The 17,459-nt window shown below is 40.3% G+C and overlaps 1 protein-coding gene across 3 annotated transcripts in view; it reads left to right on the top strand.

Moving 5' to 3' along the window:
- The window catches only part of STK39 (serine/threonine kinase 39), a 138,561-nt gene that overhangs the window by 53,583 nt on the left and 67,519 nt on the right, over nt 1-17,459 (top strand). For all 3 annotated transcript variants that reach the window (XM_084812122.1, XM_084812104.1, XM_084812113.1), the window contains exons 4-10: nt 183-324; nt 1,032-1,087; nt 8,007-8,116; nt 8,205-8,306; nt 10,606-10,739; nt 14,197-14,245; nt 14,352-14,417. In XM_084812122.1, the coding sequence (XP_084668248.1) occupies nt 183-324; nt 1,032-1,087; nt 8,007-8,116; nt 8,205-8,306; nt 10,606-10,739; nt 14,197-14,245; nt 14,352-14,417 (659 nt within the window). The remainder of the gene's footprint in view (nt 1-182; nt 325-1,031; nt 1,088-8,006; nt 8,117-8,204; nt 8,307-10,605; nt 10,740-14,196; nt 14,246-14,351; nt 14,418-17,459) is intronic.

The following is a 17,459-nucleotide window of genomic DNA, read 5'->3' as shown; positions in this document are numbered from 1 at the left end:
AAGCCCAACTTCCATGCCAAAAATGTTCATGGGAGAACTTATAGCACAGCCAGCTGTATACATATGAGAAGGCTTAGATTGAAAACTAGAAAAGCGTAAGTATATATAACTGATCTTGAATTGCAAGATTCCTAAAGAGATTTATCTTTTCTCTTCTGTAACCTTGTTTTCTCAAATTCTAGGCTCAATGCTGGATATAATTAAGTACGTTGTCAACAGAGGAGAGCACAAGAGTGGTGTTCTTGAAGAATCAATAATAGCAACAATTCTTAAAGAGGTTTTGGAAGGCTTAGATTATCTACACAGGAATGGACAAATTCACAGGTACAAGCATGTGTCTTACGGGTTGCCTCAATGCAATTCCTCTTCCATGATTTACTTCCTTTCTGATTGGTTCTAAGAACTTGATGATTTGACTGTTATTGAGGGAAACAGGGAGAAAAATGATGATGTCGAGCTGAGATGCTGCCTGTCCTGGTAGTCACTTTGGCTCTCTTTCCTTACCTCAGGGATGGGCAACCTGTGGCCCTCCAAATTTCACCTATAAATCCCAGCATCCCTTACCATTGGCTATACTGGCTAGGGCTGATGGGAGTTGTAGGCCAAAACATCTGGCAGCCACAAGTTTCCCACCTCTGCCTTACCTTATCTACAAAGTTAAACTGGGGAAAATCCTGAACCTGGTTTCGCTCTTGATTTTCTGTAGCAGGCTAGGATCAACGCAAAGGGCACATGGAAGTTCTGTATGACATGCAAGAAAGCTTTGTTCTGTGATCTATAGCACTGCAGTGACTTTTAGCTCAGCATGTAATCTAAATGACAAGCTCACTTTCAGTGAGTGGCATATCAATTCTTCACAATTTCATTTTAAAAGTGGCAATTTCTGCATTAATGAGAAGATCATATAATCAGCGTGTTTTGAGTAGTTTTTAATTTATCCTGTGGCATGTTTCTCAACAAATATTTCATTGAGTGTGTTCATATCCTTGTTTACCTAAACTGAAATACTTCGTATTTGTTCACGTTTATAGGGATTTAAAAGCTGGTAATATTCTTCTGGGTGAAGATGGCTCTGTACAAATAGCAGGTAATAATCATTATCATCAAAGCTTCAAAATGTGTATGGAGAATCTGAAATGTGCTAAGAGATCTAATTAACATTTTTAAAAGGTTAAAATTCATCAGACTGAAGAGCATGGTATTCATTTGGCAGGCCTGACGCTAAAGCATTCAGTGTTCTTAGCAAATCATTTCTGTGGTATATGTCAGTCTATTTTGCAAGGTATATGGAGCTAATGTAGGAGTAGCAGCTAAAGGCATGAGCTGGCAATCCTCTGTTCAAATTTCCCTTCCTACCATGAACTTACTAGAGGGTCTTAGATAACACCCCCTTTTTTCAGTAAGGGGGTAATACTGATCTTGCAGTGATGGTTACAAATAGAACAGTGAAGTGTGTTTTTGTGTTAAACATGCTATTAAGGGTGCAATCCTATGTATGCTTAGACAGATACAAGTCCTACACCTCCCAGAATGGACTTATTGCTGTATAAACATGCATAGGATTGCACCTTAAATGAAGTATTTATTTTTACTATGGCCTCTATCAATATCGTGCAAGCAGACTTCCCCTGCTTCCCTCCCCACTGCAGCCCCCCCCCCCCCCAGATCTCTTCCAGACAGTCCTCCAACCCTCTGGAGCAGATTTGGGTGTGCAGGGAGCTTGTGAGGTGTTGGGGAGAATCCATTCAGATACTGGCTTCCATTCTGCCAGTGAACAGACAGCATTAGATACACCCTATTGGTTTATTGCTCTAAGGAGAGGAAAAACCAGATGCTTCCTTTCCTTAGCACCCAAGATTTATAGGGAAAGTTTTTCATTCACATGCCTTGGCAATTTGAATTTGTACCTCTTTTGTTATGTTAGTTGATGAAAGATTCTGCCAAGTTAATTCAGCATGGCTGCTAATCCATCATGTGTTCTACCGTAAGGAAGGCTGTGTATAGTTTGTGCTTGCACGTTGATACAGAGTTAAGATGTTAACAATCGCAGTAAGGAAAGCTGAGTTCCGTGACTTGTTTAAATGCTGTACATTGCTGTGCATCTATGTGTTTGCATAATTTTGCTTTGCAAGGCAGAGTGGTGAAGACTTTGACAAGCTGCTGAAGTTCCACCTCTAGAACAATGGAAATCTGCTTATCAGCATTCTGGCTCTGAGCCTTCACCGGGTGTTGCCCTACAATTTGGAAGCGTGCTGCAGTCTTAAATACTTGAAGCTTCTGACTGACATGGAATACATGTAGCATGTCAAATAATTGGTCTGGTTTGGACAATCGTATCTTGGCTTAAGGTGACATATGAAAGAACTTCGTGCCCACACACGCAGCCTGTTCAGTCCTCCCTTCACAACATGAGCATCAAACCAGGAAGCCTGTAATTAACCATAGTTTCCTGTTTTGGATGAAACAGGGAACTATGGTTACCAGCTTCAAAACAAGCCAGTATATTGAACCAAAGTTTGAATTCTGACTTGTTCTAAAGATGCTAACCATAGCTTCCTTGTTTGTTTGTTCATTTCTTTCATTTCTATACTGCCCAATAGCCGAAGCTTTCTGGGCTGTTCACAAAAATTAAAACCACAAAATACAACATAAAACAATATAAAATATGAAAGCTCAAAACTACAATGTAAAAGTACAACCAGAATAAAACCTAGCAGCAATAGAGAGATTTAAAATACAGATTTAAAGCAGCAGAGCTAAAAGACTATAGTGCTAAAACACTAAGGAAATAAAAAGGTCTTCACCTGGCGCTGAAAGGAGTACAAAGTAGGGGATGAAGCAGGAAGTTATAGATAATTAGTTTCTGGAGAGGTAGCCACGTTAATCTAATGGAGCAAAGAAGAGTCTTGTGCCACTTCTAAAGACTGCCAGAGTCCACTTCATCAGAAGTGTAAACCTAAATTGGCATACACCCAGGGTCTGATGAGGCAAATGGAAAGGAGTGAGGTCAAGTAAGAGGCAAACAAAATGCAAAAAGAATAGTGATGATTGTGTAAGTGATTCAGTGGTTAAAGCAGTTACAATTGATGGCAAGGCAGTGTTGGCGATAAGACAAGCATCCTGGCAGTGGTAAGCTAATTAATACATGTAGTGTGATAAAATCCATAATCTTTATTCAAACCGGAGGTGATAGAATTGTGGAATGAAGGGGCTATTACTGAGCCAAGATACAATTGTTCCAAACTGTCCATTGTTTTTGGGTTAAAATAAGTATAGAACCAAACCTTCCTGATACATTTGTGCTACCTTTTTTTGCCCTTCCCATGTATGTACACTACTTTTATTGCTTTGAGTCCGCAGATGCATGTGCATGCATGTGCGTGCATATAGCAACTGCGTTTGTTCAGAATTCTGGCAATTTATTTTGTGTTCGGAACTTGAGTCTCAAATAGGAAAATTAAGACTTAACCAATGTTGAATTGATGGTGATAACCTCTTAAATTATTGGTCATAGTTCTGTTGGAGAGAGTTTGTTTATGACCTGAGATTTATAATCGTCTGGTCTCTCCACCCCCCAACTCCCCAATAAATCCTAATCTCTTCAGTTCTTGACTTTCCCTTGCCCCCACAAAAATTTTAGCTACACCTAGAACTCTTGTCATTTAACATGCTGGGAAGGAAACTGAGGGTATTGCTTCAGTAAAACAGAATGCAACTACTTACATTGATGTCAGTTTGTTTCAAGTAGCAGTGAGGTTGAACTGGTTGCATAAGCAGAGCAATTTCATTAGTGGAGTCTAAAAAGAACCTGATAAAGATTATTTGCATCCAGCGAAAGTGAGTTGTGTTCTTCTGAGCAGTGTCTCACAAAGAGCTTTTTGATAAAACAGCTCTTTATCTTTCTGGAGGGCTGCACTTTCTTCCTTCGCTGTATGCTTGAAATTCCTCTGCTCTCCTACTGTTTCAGTTCTGCCTGTAGGCTTCTTGATATGAATCTCTTTGGAGAAATCAATGCAATTCAGACCAGAAAAAAAAGGCACACACAGGCTTTGAGGATGTGGTGTAACTTTAACCGCACCTTTTTTGTGTTAAAAAGGTAGCTTTTTAAACAGTAATTGGTGCATACATGCTCGCTGTGTAAAGGGTAGTGTTAAAAAGAAAACAATCCCCATGGTAGTTGACAGCTACATGGCTTTGGTATCCATTCAGAATTCCTGGTCAGTACACCTCTGCCCCTTTCCCAGAATGGGCTGAAGTCATGTCTCTGATGTCATGCTGAGCTCCAGAGATGTTCAAGATGCCTCCAAAGCACAACATGATTGAAAGGATGATCCTCTCCTCTCTTTATTTTGGAGCCAGAAAGAAAACATTTTGTCAGCTCTCAAAATGTAGGTGTAGGCAAACTTTTGGCACTTGCGTGTTCGAAGGTCACATGGTATCGTACCACTTCAGAATGCAGATGGGTGATTGCACACTTGCTTTCAGGGAATCATAGGTGTGTTCCTCGATGTTTATATAGGCTTAAACCTTAAAATGCTTGTAAGATTCGCTAGAGTGCACCCATATGTTTAAGTAATGGGAGAAGCAGTCTTGAGTGAACAAATCAGTTTGCTGCTCTGATGGCAAAAATGACAAACTAAGGGCCAGTGAATGTTACAGTTAATGGCATAGTGGTTGAAAGGCTGAAGTGGTAAGCTGTGTAAGCCCCACAACTAAGATGTAAGCCCCACAACTCCCACGTAAGCCCCGCAACTAAGAGCTGTGAGTGAGACCATTGTTTAGGTAAGTGACATTTTTAGCATTGCAGCCCAGTCCATTGAGGAACAGCTTTTGTTTGAGTTTTAACAAAGTGCAGTATTTAAAATCATGTTGGTATCATTGGAACTAGTGAGAGAACTCCTTTTATTGGTGTAGAGAAAAACTTGGGTTTGTCACCTTTTTTGTGTGTTCTGAGGTTTGATCTAACTTCCTATGTACAAAAGAGAGTTTAAGGCGCATATTAAAATAAAACACAAGAAAAAAGTTATTTGAATTTATGTAGCACACACAATTAATGAAAAGTTAATTGTCTCTGTAGACTATTTAAGAATTACTACTTTAAAGCAGCTCTTGTGGAAAAAATAAAAAAGCTTACTGTGAAGGCTGGCTGTATTACTTCTTTGCCTTATGTTTAACAGCAGGATGTGTTTGAAATGCGCAGCTCATATTTAATAATATCATAGTAGTGTTGCAAAATTTTATAATTTACAGCACCCCAAATCCCTCTGCCCCCCATACGCACACTTTAAAGACTTACGGCACACTTTTGCAGGATTGCTGCCCATTAGACAGAAGCCTCTGAACTCCAAGGCTTCCAAAAATCCTACACCCTGCTGGGCTGTTGCTGGCAGGCAGGAAGAGTGACAAAGGGGCAAGGATATGATGTCATATTCTCCCTGCTGAGGTCTTAGGAGTGTCTATGGCCTCAAGAGGGGGAATCTGAGCTATCCTGTGGTCACTGGGATTGGTTAGTTAGTTGGCTTAAATAATTTTTCTGCATGTGTATTTAGTCTTAACACAGTAGTGTGCTCTTGCATGTCTTAACAGCATTTCAAGGTAGATGCAAATGTAATGTTGATGAGGTAATGCACACACTTATTGATGGTCTTCAAAGGGTCACTGCTCATGGGGCATTTTTGTGGAATACAAAATAAGTACATCAAATAGAAAGAGCACACTTATGTTTCATACTAATCTTTCCTTTTTTAAAAAGGGCATCCAGCCTTATAGCTTGCCATCTGTACAGACTTCAGAAAGAAAAGCTGTTTTGAAGCACATGTTATGGTTTTACTTTGAGCTATCCACCTGTAGTTCAGTACTTTGGGAGCCTTTGGTTCCCTGTGTACTCCCTATAGCAGGTAAAAACACTTCTAAACAGTGTACACCTAATATCGTTTGGTGGGTGGAATCTAGGTTTAGTACTAACAGTAATTATAGTGCAGGAATCTTTGAATCCATTTCGTCTTTTATTGATACAAATATAAATTCTCCATTAAAATACAAGTAGTAAGGTATTCAGAAGCAATTAAAATTGTATTTCCTAAGTTTTTATTGCTGTTACAAAAGAGAGCATTGCTGAGCCCATTTTGTGTACCAAGACTTCTCTATATAGTTGCCTGGCAGTATCACAGGCAAAGAGCTTTGACATCAAAGAAGCTATTTGACCCCCAAATGAGACCATATTTATGCAGTTTCTAAAATATTACCTCACTGCCATTGCTATTTCATAAATCTAAGTTCGCCATCTTGACATCTAAAAGAACGTTTCATGATCAAAACACACATACAAAAACTTGAAACCTACAGTTTTCAAGTTAGATATAATTAATTTTTGATATATGTCTTTGGCAAAGCATTTTCTTACTCAAAGTTTACTAATTAAACCTAAGTACATAAATTTTTCTAATCATCCATATATTAGATGTAACGTCTATGCCTTACAGAATATTTTTTTGCTAAAACTTTAAGTTCATCTGACCCTGAATAATACAGATTGATGACTCTCCGTTTCTCACATAATCCTTTTTATCTTTGGTGATGAGTTATAATTCAGCATTTTTTCTTTCTTTGGATGTTATGCGAACTGCTTTGCCAATTGCATTTTGATAATGATTATCTAAAGTTCATTGTGAACTCACTTCACATCTTCCCTATTGGTACCAGTTACCTGATTATTTATTTAATTCTCTGTATTCCTAATTATGTTTTATGCAACATGCAGCTCCAAGACAAGACAGCTTTTGTGTGTGTGTGTGTGTGTGTGTGTGTAGAAGGGGGTAATAGTAACTTTCATCAATAATATTTTCAGCATATTGAGGACTCTGCCACCAACTTTTTGTGGCAGATCTATGATACACATGCACTCCCTTTTTAACATCATTCAGTACTTATGTATGTTTATGTATAGGTATTTGCATCGGAGTACCAAATACCTTCAAATGGCCTTTTGTATTCTTTTTAAAATTGTACCGAAAGAGAGTGGTAAACCTTCTAGACATTACCGCTCCTCTTCTTAAATAAAGGAGGCAAAATGTTAAAACTGAATTGGTTGCAACTCTGCATACTAATCGACTAAAAGCTGTCATTCCTGTTGATGTGGGGATGGTTCACATATGTATGTACCTAATTTAGTACTTGCTAGTAGATGAACCACAACTGAATATGTAAAGATCTCTGGCTCTTCTGTTTGGTGTCATAGTTGTCAAGTGATGAACATGCATTTGTGACCTATGCTTGGTTTGGCCTAAAATTGTTTTGACATAAGAGTGGCTGGAGTTAAGCTACTAGAACTACTGATAGCTTTTTGCCCATTTTCTACGCTTCTAGTTCCCATAAGCACCTGGTTGGCCACTATACGAAATGGCCCATGTAGTCCAGAATCCCTTTGGTCTGATCCAGTAGGGCTGCTCTTATGTTTTTAACGGCCCCTTTATTTGCACCCACAGCTGCTACACTTAACTTGCCACACTTGACATCTTAATCAGTTTCTCCCACAACGCTCACATGACTGTTAACATTCTTTCTCTGATCTTGCAAGTTCATACGTAACTTGAAGCAGAATATGAAGTTGCTATGCAAGCTTTGCCTTTTTGCTCCTACTATGTTGAAACTCTGATGCATGCCTAAAAGTAACACTCTTTAAATTTTCAATGGAGCGTGTGGAAATGCTGACCCAAAAAGCTAGTTTGAAAGAAATAGCTGCCTTGTTACTGTCTGTGGTTAATGTATGTTTTAATACATAAGGCCAAATATTACTTAAAGGTATGATTCATAAGGGGGACAGGCGTTGTATGAGTTATAACACTTCTATAAACTGCACAGTGTTACACCTACTGAGAAAACAGTAACTTCACAGCTCCATTTAAATAGAAGCTTCATATTTTTATGTAGAATCAAAGTTAAAATAGCATAGTTACCACAGTATGCTAATCAAATACTAAAAGGATTTTTGTCTTTTCTATTTCTAGACTTTGGTGTTAGTGCATTTTTAGCCACAGGAGGTGATGTTACCCGTAACAAAGTAAGAAAGACATTTGTTGGTACTCCATGTTGGATGGCACCTGAAGTCATGGAACAGGTACATAAATTATGGTTCTTGTGTGACTGCTTCAGTTAAAAAAATTAGTGCTAAATTAACTTGTCTGTTTTATGTTTTCCTGCAATAGGTGAGAGGCTATGACTTCAAGGCTGATATCTGGAGCTTTGGAATAACAGCCATTGAATTAGCAACAGGAGCTGCACCTTACCACAAATATCCTCCAATGAAAGTAATTACATTTGGGAACTAAGCATAAAATATAATGTTCCAAAAAAATGTAATTCTGGTCTCTTACATTAGTTCTAGAACTATATGAGTAGAACCTGCAACAAAATGTTGCAGTATACTGTTGGCAATAAAAACAGTGGTTCTGTTCAGTGTGCTAGCTAGCCATGCCCTCCACCATGTTACTATAAGCTGTGAGGGACTGAAGCAGGGCAATTCACTCTCTTTTCTCCCCTTCCTCGTTTCTTTTCCAACTGACACGCAACCTATTTTGCACCTCCTGGAGGGGCCACCAAGTATGCTTAGTCCTCACTGGGTGGGGGGTTGGGTGGAGGGGGTGCTGCTGCTGCTTCGTTTTTGGATTAAAAAAAATGTTTTGGACTTTTGCATAGCTCTAACCTTCACCTGAGCATGCTGATGCTTTCCTGTTTCTCAGAGGCCCTATTTTTTTTTTTTTTTACTCCAATCCAGTCAGCACTCAACCACTATTAGAAGGAATGATGGATATTTTTAAAATATGGTTCACATTTAGGCAAGACATCTAGGCCAATGCTTGCTGTTATTAAGATGTGAGAAATGTAAGATTCAGAGATTGTCTGGTCTTGTTTCCTCAGAGCTGACTAACATGAATTTCTGAAAAAGAATTGCAAAAAGAACGTACAACAGTGAGCTGTACTGAATCTCTTGTGTGGTTTAGAATGGTTTTTTTGTCATGTTACCAAGTAAAACATAAGCTTTCATGAGTAAATTGAGAATCCTCAGAATTCTGGTATATAGTCACATCCATTTTTAATAAGATGCCTGCCAATACCAGCGTCAAAATCAGCATCAGGTTGGCCGATCAGTACGTCTGGCAATGCAGTACAAATGCAAATCTCAGACTTCACGTTCTCAGCTTATTCATGGAGAATGAACATTTACGTATGGGGAACGAGCAAGTGTGCTTGTGCGTGCTGCCTAATTGCTCCTGCTTGGTTCCTCCTGCCAGCAGGAGCGGCTAATCAAACCAGGAAACATTAGTCCAAGTTTTGTTTAGTGTTGTGTCCAAACTGGGATCCTAACTTGTTGCTCTCCTAACAAGCCAATAACAAACTCTGTCTTATGATTCTGCAAATTCCTTGGATCCAGTATCACGTATTTAGGAACTAGCCCTCCACAGGGATAAATATAGCGTTTTATATTCCCAAGAGACAGCTTTCAACCTTTGGGTGCCTGAGCAGTCAGATATCTTGAATATTTTCTGCCCTACTCCCATATCATACTATATTTTTCAAAAGTATGTCTGATGTTTCTCCGCTTTACTAAAACTTAGAGATTTTGAACCTGGTCTGGTGCAGACATAACAAAGGGAGCCATAGGGTCCCATGTTGCTTCTCTCCTCTCTCCAGCATGAATTTCCTCTGCTGGTTAGGGATGTATGAGAAATTTGTTCAGTTCATTTTTTTATCAAAATTTATTCAGTTCACAGCTTCTGGACTGACACATGGACTGAGACTGAACACAGACTCAAACCTAAGCTGCGATCAAAGTTTGTACATTTTTGAGCTTGCAATGTGATTTGCAGACCCCCACCCAAATGTGTTTAATAGCATAGGTGCATTTGAAAAATGTGTACAAATACACTTTAATCAATGGAAGAAGAATGCATACAATTTCAGAAATGTGCAAAACTGATGTGTACACTTAGAAAAATACACACAAATGCACAATTTTCATGCAAAAAGGAAAAAAAAGATTGTAATCTGATACGGACACAAGATGGAACAAGATATGAGGTAGAATTTGGAGAACTTCAAGCTTGAGTTTTGCTTGTACTCAAATCCCTGCTGCTGGTTAAGGCTTATGTTAACGACTTGAAGGTAGTTTTCAGAACCCTGGTTAACAGCAAACTTTGGTTAGTGTTAATCATAGTTAACCATGGTTAAGTCCAGCATGAGGCATTCCAAACCAGACAAAGTATGCTAGCCTGCAGTCCATTCCCAATCCATATTTTCATAGCATGGTGATGAACAACCCTCCTCACTGCCCCCCAGGCTCATTTTGGATCTTTGAATTTATCGTTCATGCTCAACAAGGTGCTAATTTTTAATATCTAACTTCAAAAGTTCTGGTATATATTCTATAAAATGTGTGGCTATTCAGAGTCAAGAACCTTATATTCTTTTCCCCCGCCCTTTCCTGTAAGTTTCTATATTATAGACTGGTATTCATGACATAGCACTTGTAAATAAATATGAGTTAAAGCAGTTGATCGACTCATTTGGTTGAGACCATTTTTCTTATCACCTTTGGATTTAAAATAGGTATTAATGCTGACATTGCAAAATGACCCTCCAACGTTGGAAACGGGTGTGGAAGATAAAGAAATGACAAAAAAGTATGGAAAGTCCTTTAGAAAGCTAATTTCACTGTGTCTTCAGAAAGATCCTTCTAAAAGGTATGTTTGTTTAAAAGAAAAATTAGGAGAAAATAATAGGTTGACCATTTTCTACAGCAGGACAATCTTGGATTAATTCAGAAAACATCTGATTTCTTCTGTAAATAAAAAAGATAGATTTCAGATAATTTTTCTGAGCCAATTAGAGGACTTGGGAAAAATTAATCACCTGTCTCTGCTGCCCCTCCTTATCCAAAATCCATCACCCATAGCTATCACCTCCAAAATACACTCGCCCTTCTCTTTCCTTACCTTTTTACATGCTGATGGTAAGAGCAACAGTGGAGATGTGTGTTGAGATGTGTGGAGAGTTTTTTCCCCCTTCCCTCCCTCCCTCTCTATTGCCCTGACATTACCAGCACCCACCTCATGTGGGGGGAGCATGTGTGATGTAGTTCTCCTAAAAGTTACTGTAATTTTTTTGAGGCATGGAGGGTAATGGAGACTGGCGGGTAGATGAACCTGGGAATTCTTCTCTCAAAATTTGAGCTGCTGGAGAAGAATTTGGGGAGCTTTAAAACCCAATTGAGTTGGGTTTTTATGAGCTACTAAAGTTTGTTTTTGAAATTGGCTTTGGAGAACTTCACCAGGAGCTCTACTTTCAACTTAGTATAGTGTATCTATAATTCAGGAATGGGCAAATTCTGGGGGTCCAGGGGCCAATTTCCCCACTGAACGCACTGGGAGCTGCACTGCCAAATTTGCTCCCCCCCCCCCCCGGTGATTTTGCTATAAAACAAGGCATAGGCGAGCGTGTGCCTTGCTTTACAGTAAAATCACCACTTTTTTGCCACTTTCTCCACAGCAAATTCAGTGGCGGTAGGAAGGGGCCCACAAAAACGGCCCGGGGGACCTACAAGCATCCTGTGTTGCCCACCCTGTTATAATGTGTTGGGCTTTTCTAAAGATACGAAGGACATTCCATTGGTTAACTGCTTGTGATCTTATTTGGATAAATTGGCCAACCCAATAATTGCAAATAAAGAATATGCTAAAATAAGCCATGTATCCTTTTTTTTTTTTTTTAAACCAGCACAAATAGAGCAGTTGTGATCACAGCTGGGGGGGCTGACTTATGCTAAAAATGAATAGATGACTTGTGAATGTGCACAAACTAATCTTGTACATCTTCAGGAGTTTCTGGTTTTCTTCTCTTCTACTCTGGGGACTATTTGCATACTGTCTCCAATTCTGTGGCCTTTTACTTTGTCTGATTAACTCTAAATCCCCAGTGCACATGCTTTAAGCAAAGGTTTGCCGCTTGGCAGCAGATAAAAAAATGTGTTTAGTTATTTAGTGTGAAATGCTCTAGAGAATCCATTTTTATTAAGCAAACTGATGAGCAATTTTCTTTTAGGAAGCTCCATCAAGACTATCCATCTTTTTGTAAAAAAATAATAATTCAGGTTATAATAATTTTGCTTAAGTTACAGTATTTATTTTAAGCTCACAGGAGCATAATGGATATTTGTCTGCTAATGTAGTTTGGTAATTTGGATGAAATTCTTTTCAGTCCCATTTTAAATATCTAGCAGCCCATAATAGGTCATTCCCTGCCGTGAAACAGACCCATTTTCATTTTGATTAGCTGTAGCATCAAAATCCTAGGGCCTGATCCATGCCTGCGTGACACTGCAGATTAAGAACTGGTCTAATTTTTTTTAACCCTATAGGTCCACATCAGTTAGAATGTAATTGTTCTAGAACCTGGGGGCTCCTTCCCTACCTGGTTGCAGAGAATGTTTGCTGCACCCCCTGGTGGCTGCGGTTGGGACATAGATGTTGTTATAGAAGGTGCACCTGGGCCTGTGTCTCAGATTTTTAGAACTGTGGCCCAGAACTTATGAGATGTCCCAATGATATTAAGTGCCTTAATACAAACCTTCCCTCTGAGCTTGGTTGTGTCTTAACCATCTCAGTAGCACCACCATTTTCCCATTGGCAGCCAAGATGGCTGTCTCCTCTGCTCATGGTTTTTATTGTGTTTCACTACGTGTAATAGGGATTGCAGAGCCACCAGGGTGATTTTATCTATTTGGGTTGCTTTGTGCGGGAGGAAACGTGAATTTCTAGGTAGGTAATTTCTAGATGGAATCCAAACTTTTAAGGTGATCAAGGTGAGGTGAGATGAGTCAGGCTGATCACGATCTCAACTTCCTCCCAAAAATGTTTGGGGGGGGGGGGGGTTCAGGCAGATCCAGAGGGCTGCAGGTTTTCATTTTATTGCTTTTGGAAACTTGCCAAAGATGTTTACAGTACAATCCTATGCATGTCTACTCAGAAGTAAGCCCCACTGAACTCAGTGGGGTTTTCTCCCAGGAAAGCATAGGATTGCGGCCTTAGGGATATTTGAACTTTCCCAATAACAAATGGTGTTACCCTTTTTTACGTTAAAATATTGTGAGCCAACTTAGGTATACAGAACAGGGTAGGGAGTATCTATTTTAGAGTATCTATTGTTTCCTGCCTAACACAGCAAATTGAGTTAAAAAAAATTAAGGGAATATTTTGGTCCCTCTCTAAGAATTCTGCACATTTTTGTACCAAGGAATGATTGGTACAGTTTGTCAATGCATTTGCAATAAACTGTTTCAGAGAGCAATCCTGTGGCCACTAGACAGTGTCTAGAGGGCCATAGGGTTTCTCGGTTCATCGGAACTGAGATCAGAGCCAGAGCTTGTCAGGAACCACACTCCCTCCACCTCGTAGGCAGTGCAGTTCTCGATGGTCTCCATGCTTGGAAACGGAGCGTGTAGTGGGCGATTAGCTTTCCTGGAGGTTAGGGGGAGAGACTGCAAAGGCCACTTACGCGGCTTCCTATGCGCTATGCAGCCTCCCACTGCAGCGAGCCCTGATTAGACAGCCAAAAGCAGCCATCTAGCCACAAAGACAGGGTGGGCAGAATACAGAGGAGAGGATCCCCTTTGTGTCTGCTGCTGCTGCTGACTGTCCCAATAGGATTGCGCCCTAAAGCAGGTTTTTGATCAGGAGGGTAAACTAGAAGTTTCTAGATTGTATGGCATTTCACCTTTTTGGTCCTACATGTAAATTGTAATTATTATTTTTCTTTTTAATAGGAAATCTTATGGTACTGGAATGAAACACATTTTTCCATTCTGGATACATATCACCAAAAAAATACATTTAGGGTGCAATCCTATGCATGTTTAGACAGAAGAAAGTCCTACAACTCCCAGCATTCCCCAGCCAGCGTAGCTGTAGGCCTGAAAGACAGTATAGCTGGCTGGGGAATGCTTAGTGTTGTAGGACTTTCTCCTGTCTAAACATGCATAGGATTGCACCCTTAGTCACTGGAAATCTGATGTTCAGGAAGTTCTGACAACATGTAGTAATGCTAGTTACATAAACATTAGTGAAGAACGATGTCCAGGGTTGTATGTATTGGAACAAGGCTTTCTGTGCCTGCTCAGTTCTAACTTTTTAATCTGTCCTTCAGGCCTACAGCAGCAGAACTTTTAAAATGCAAATTCTTCCAAAAAGCAAAGGTAAAATACTTAATTCTAAAAATAAATCTGCTTTGTCTTAATACCATTGTGAATTTTTGTACTTTCTTGGGGCTGGCCTTAATTGTAACATTGTTGGTTTTTCCAGACTAGAGAATACTTGATTGAGAAACTGCTTACAAAGACACCTGACATAGCACAAAGAGCAAAAAAGGTAGGGTTCCTTTTATTTTTATTCCCTAGACAATGGAAGCCATAGTGAACCTCTCTGCAAAAAGTATTGCTCTAGACAGTGGGGAATTCAGGAGCAAACCAATCTGATGGTTGGCTTTCAGAGCATATTCAGATTCACAGTAAATGCATTTCAGAATTTGACATCCCAAACATGAAATATATGGCAGATATTGCCTACTGTGCTGATAATCTTTTTTGCGGGGGTGGTAGGTGGTTAGAGCGGGTTGGGACACAGTTCAGCCACGCCGAACGACCAGTGCGGCCCCTAAGAGCAGTTGTGTTAACCTGTTGCATGGCAGCTGGATTAAATCCTGACAACTCTTCTTGTGCCCCAGGTTCAGCACTAGGGCAGCTACTGGTACTGGCTCAGTTTTGTGGGGAGGGATTTGATGTCCCAGGGCTGACCTGGGTTACAGCATTTTATTTCCTGGGCTTGCAGCCAACTCATGTGTTGGAAGAATAGACAGCAGTGGGTGTAGGGGGGTAGGGGGGCGGTGGCAAAGTGGCAATCCTAGAAACATGTAACATCTGCTTGATCCATCCCTGAAATAGATGGATGGAATCTGGAATTTCCCCTCTGGCAAATTTAGATTTTACAAAGCTGCTGTGATATTTGGGGTGGGGGGGACCCTGTCTCGAAATCTGACTGAGAGAAGGGAAACAATTAATTGTGGGTCTACTTGCAGGTTGAGGCCAAACTAGGCATTCCCTGAAACCACCACCACTCCACATCTCTTCCCCCTGTCTCCCAGTAATATCTAGTTCAGCCTTCCCCAACCTGGGTCCTTCCGGAACATGTGGACTGTAACTCCTATCATCCCTAGTGGTCAGAAATTATGGAGGTGGTAGTCCAAACATCTGAAGGAACAAAGGTTGGTGGAGGCTGGTTTACTTTAAGTTGATCTATTACCTTTTAGTGGATGAAAACAACAGCGCTTATTGGTGATGATTAGTTCCAAATGTAAAACCTAAACACTGCAATATTTTTCTTCTCCACCGAGAGTAAGGATAGCAGGCTTATATCTATCTATTAAAACAGACTATGAATTTTTGTTCATTTCGTTTCGACCCCTAAATATTATCTGATCGAGTTCAGAACGATCTCACATTAAAGCTCCCCATGCCTAGATTTGCAGAATAATAATCGCACCCCCCAAAATAAATTGACAGCTTCACAATTAATTGTTCAAATTTATAAGATTATTTGTTCAAATAATCGCACCAGACAGGCCGCTTAACAAGATCAGCCTCTGATGGCCTTCTCTCTGTCCCATCAGCCAGGACAGCTAGACTGGTGGGGACGAGGGAGAGGGCCTTTTCTGTGGTGGCCCCGACTCTGTGGAACTCCCTCCCTAGGGAACTCCACCATGCCCCCTCTTTAATGAGCTTCCGTCGTGCATTAAAAACGTCGTTGTTCAGGCAGGCATTTGGGGTGGGTTAGGGTATTTTAGAAAATGTTTTTACTGTAGAATTTTATTGTTTTAAACTGTTTTATTGTATGTTGTATATCACCCAGAGTGGCTGGGTGACCAGCCAGATGGGCGATTAATAAATTTAATAATAATAATAATAATTTGTGTTGCGGACCTGAATGGGTATGCAATACGCAATCACATGCATTCACTATTGATGTCTAGAATTGCAGGAAAATAATTCTGTTTTTAAAAATTAGTTGAAATGTTGATAATTAAATGTTAAAGTTTTTAATTTAGACACAGTCTCACTGTATAGTGATGTGATTACCTTACGATGCCGATCTACGTGTGCTCCTCACCATTGCTATTGCAGGTCGTGCTCCGTACGAACAGGAATATTCCCAGGAAAGGCTGGGGTATGTACTCCACTGAGTGCATAGCCTAGTACCTCCCAATTTAACTACGACACCGTATGGTGGAGTGGGAGACCTTTTTCCTGAGGAGGTACATGTTACTTTAGTCAAAACCTGTCTGGGGTTCCCCGCTGCCACTGCGTTCCAGCAGTGGGTGGGGCCAGAGCCAGAGTGGCTGGAGCCAGAGCAAAAATGGGTGGGGCTACAGAAGTGACTCTTAATTTTGTCCAGCTTGCAACAGGGGGAGAAAAGACATTTGCATCCAGGCATGCTCCTTTCCCAGCATGCATGAGTCCCCCTTTGTAGTTGGAAGAAATCAATAATTGTAGTTGGAGTAAATAATACTGGTAACCTGGAGTAGGATCAGTGAAGGGGCATGGCATCGGAAGAGCCTGGAGGTCTGTATTGGGTGGCCTGGAGGTCCGTATTTGACCCATGGACCAGAGGTTTCCCATCCCTAACTCTACTGTATGCTGTAGGATGTATTCCGGGATGTTGAACCTCTTTCAGCCCATGGGCTGAATTCCCTTTCAAAGAAGCTTTTGGGGGCCACATTCTAGGTGTGGGCGGAGCCAAAGGCAAATGGAAGGGCACAAAAGACCAAAACTACCAGCCTGTTTTAGCTTACAGCTTTTAATTGCCAGTCACTGAGCCTTAGGAGAAGCATTTTGACTTTTTAGAATGGGAAGAAACTGCACAACAGCCAGGAAACCAGCAAAGAATCGGTGGTTGGGGGAAAGGGGGTGTGGGCATCTGCAGAACCCTGAAGGGCTGGATTGGGACCCCAAGTGGGTTGTATTTGGCCCCTGGGCCTGAGATTCTGCATCCCTGATGCATGCAGTCCCCAGTGCCTTGGGCTTTCCCTGTCTTAGGAGAGTGTATGGTGTATCTCTTTCAGATACAGAAAGATATTTTCTTAGATTACTGTTGCTACATGTTTTTGGTGCCACCACTGATGAAGCTATCTGAACATCTAATGGGGTAGTATATGGTACTTTTCAAGAAGCAGCTCAAGCACGTAATTTACTGACTGAAGATGCAGAATGGCAAAGATGTTTACACATAAATAAATAATGGTAAAACTGACATTTAAGTACTTGAATTAGCACTTTGAATTCTTTACATGTACTTCCTTTATGAAAACTTCCACCACATGATATATATTAAAATGTGAAGCAATTTCTTTCACAATCA

Source organism: Heloderma suspectum, chromosome 1 (assembly GCF_057233095.1).
Source record: "Heloderma suspectum isolate Gila_16-S chromosome 1, 16-S_ref, whole genome shotgun sequence".
NCBI classification, from domain to species: Eukaryota; Metazoa; Chordata; class Lepidosauria; order Squamata; family Helodermatidae; genus Heloderma; species Heloderma suspectum.
This window is presented reverse-complemented; position numbering and strand designations above follow the sequence as displayed.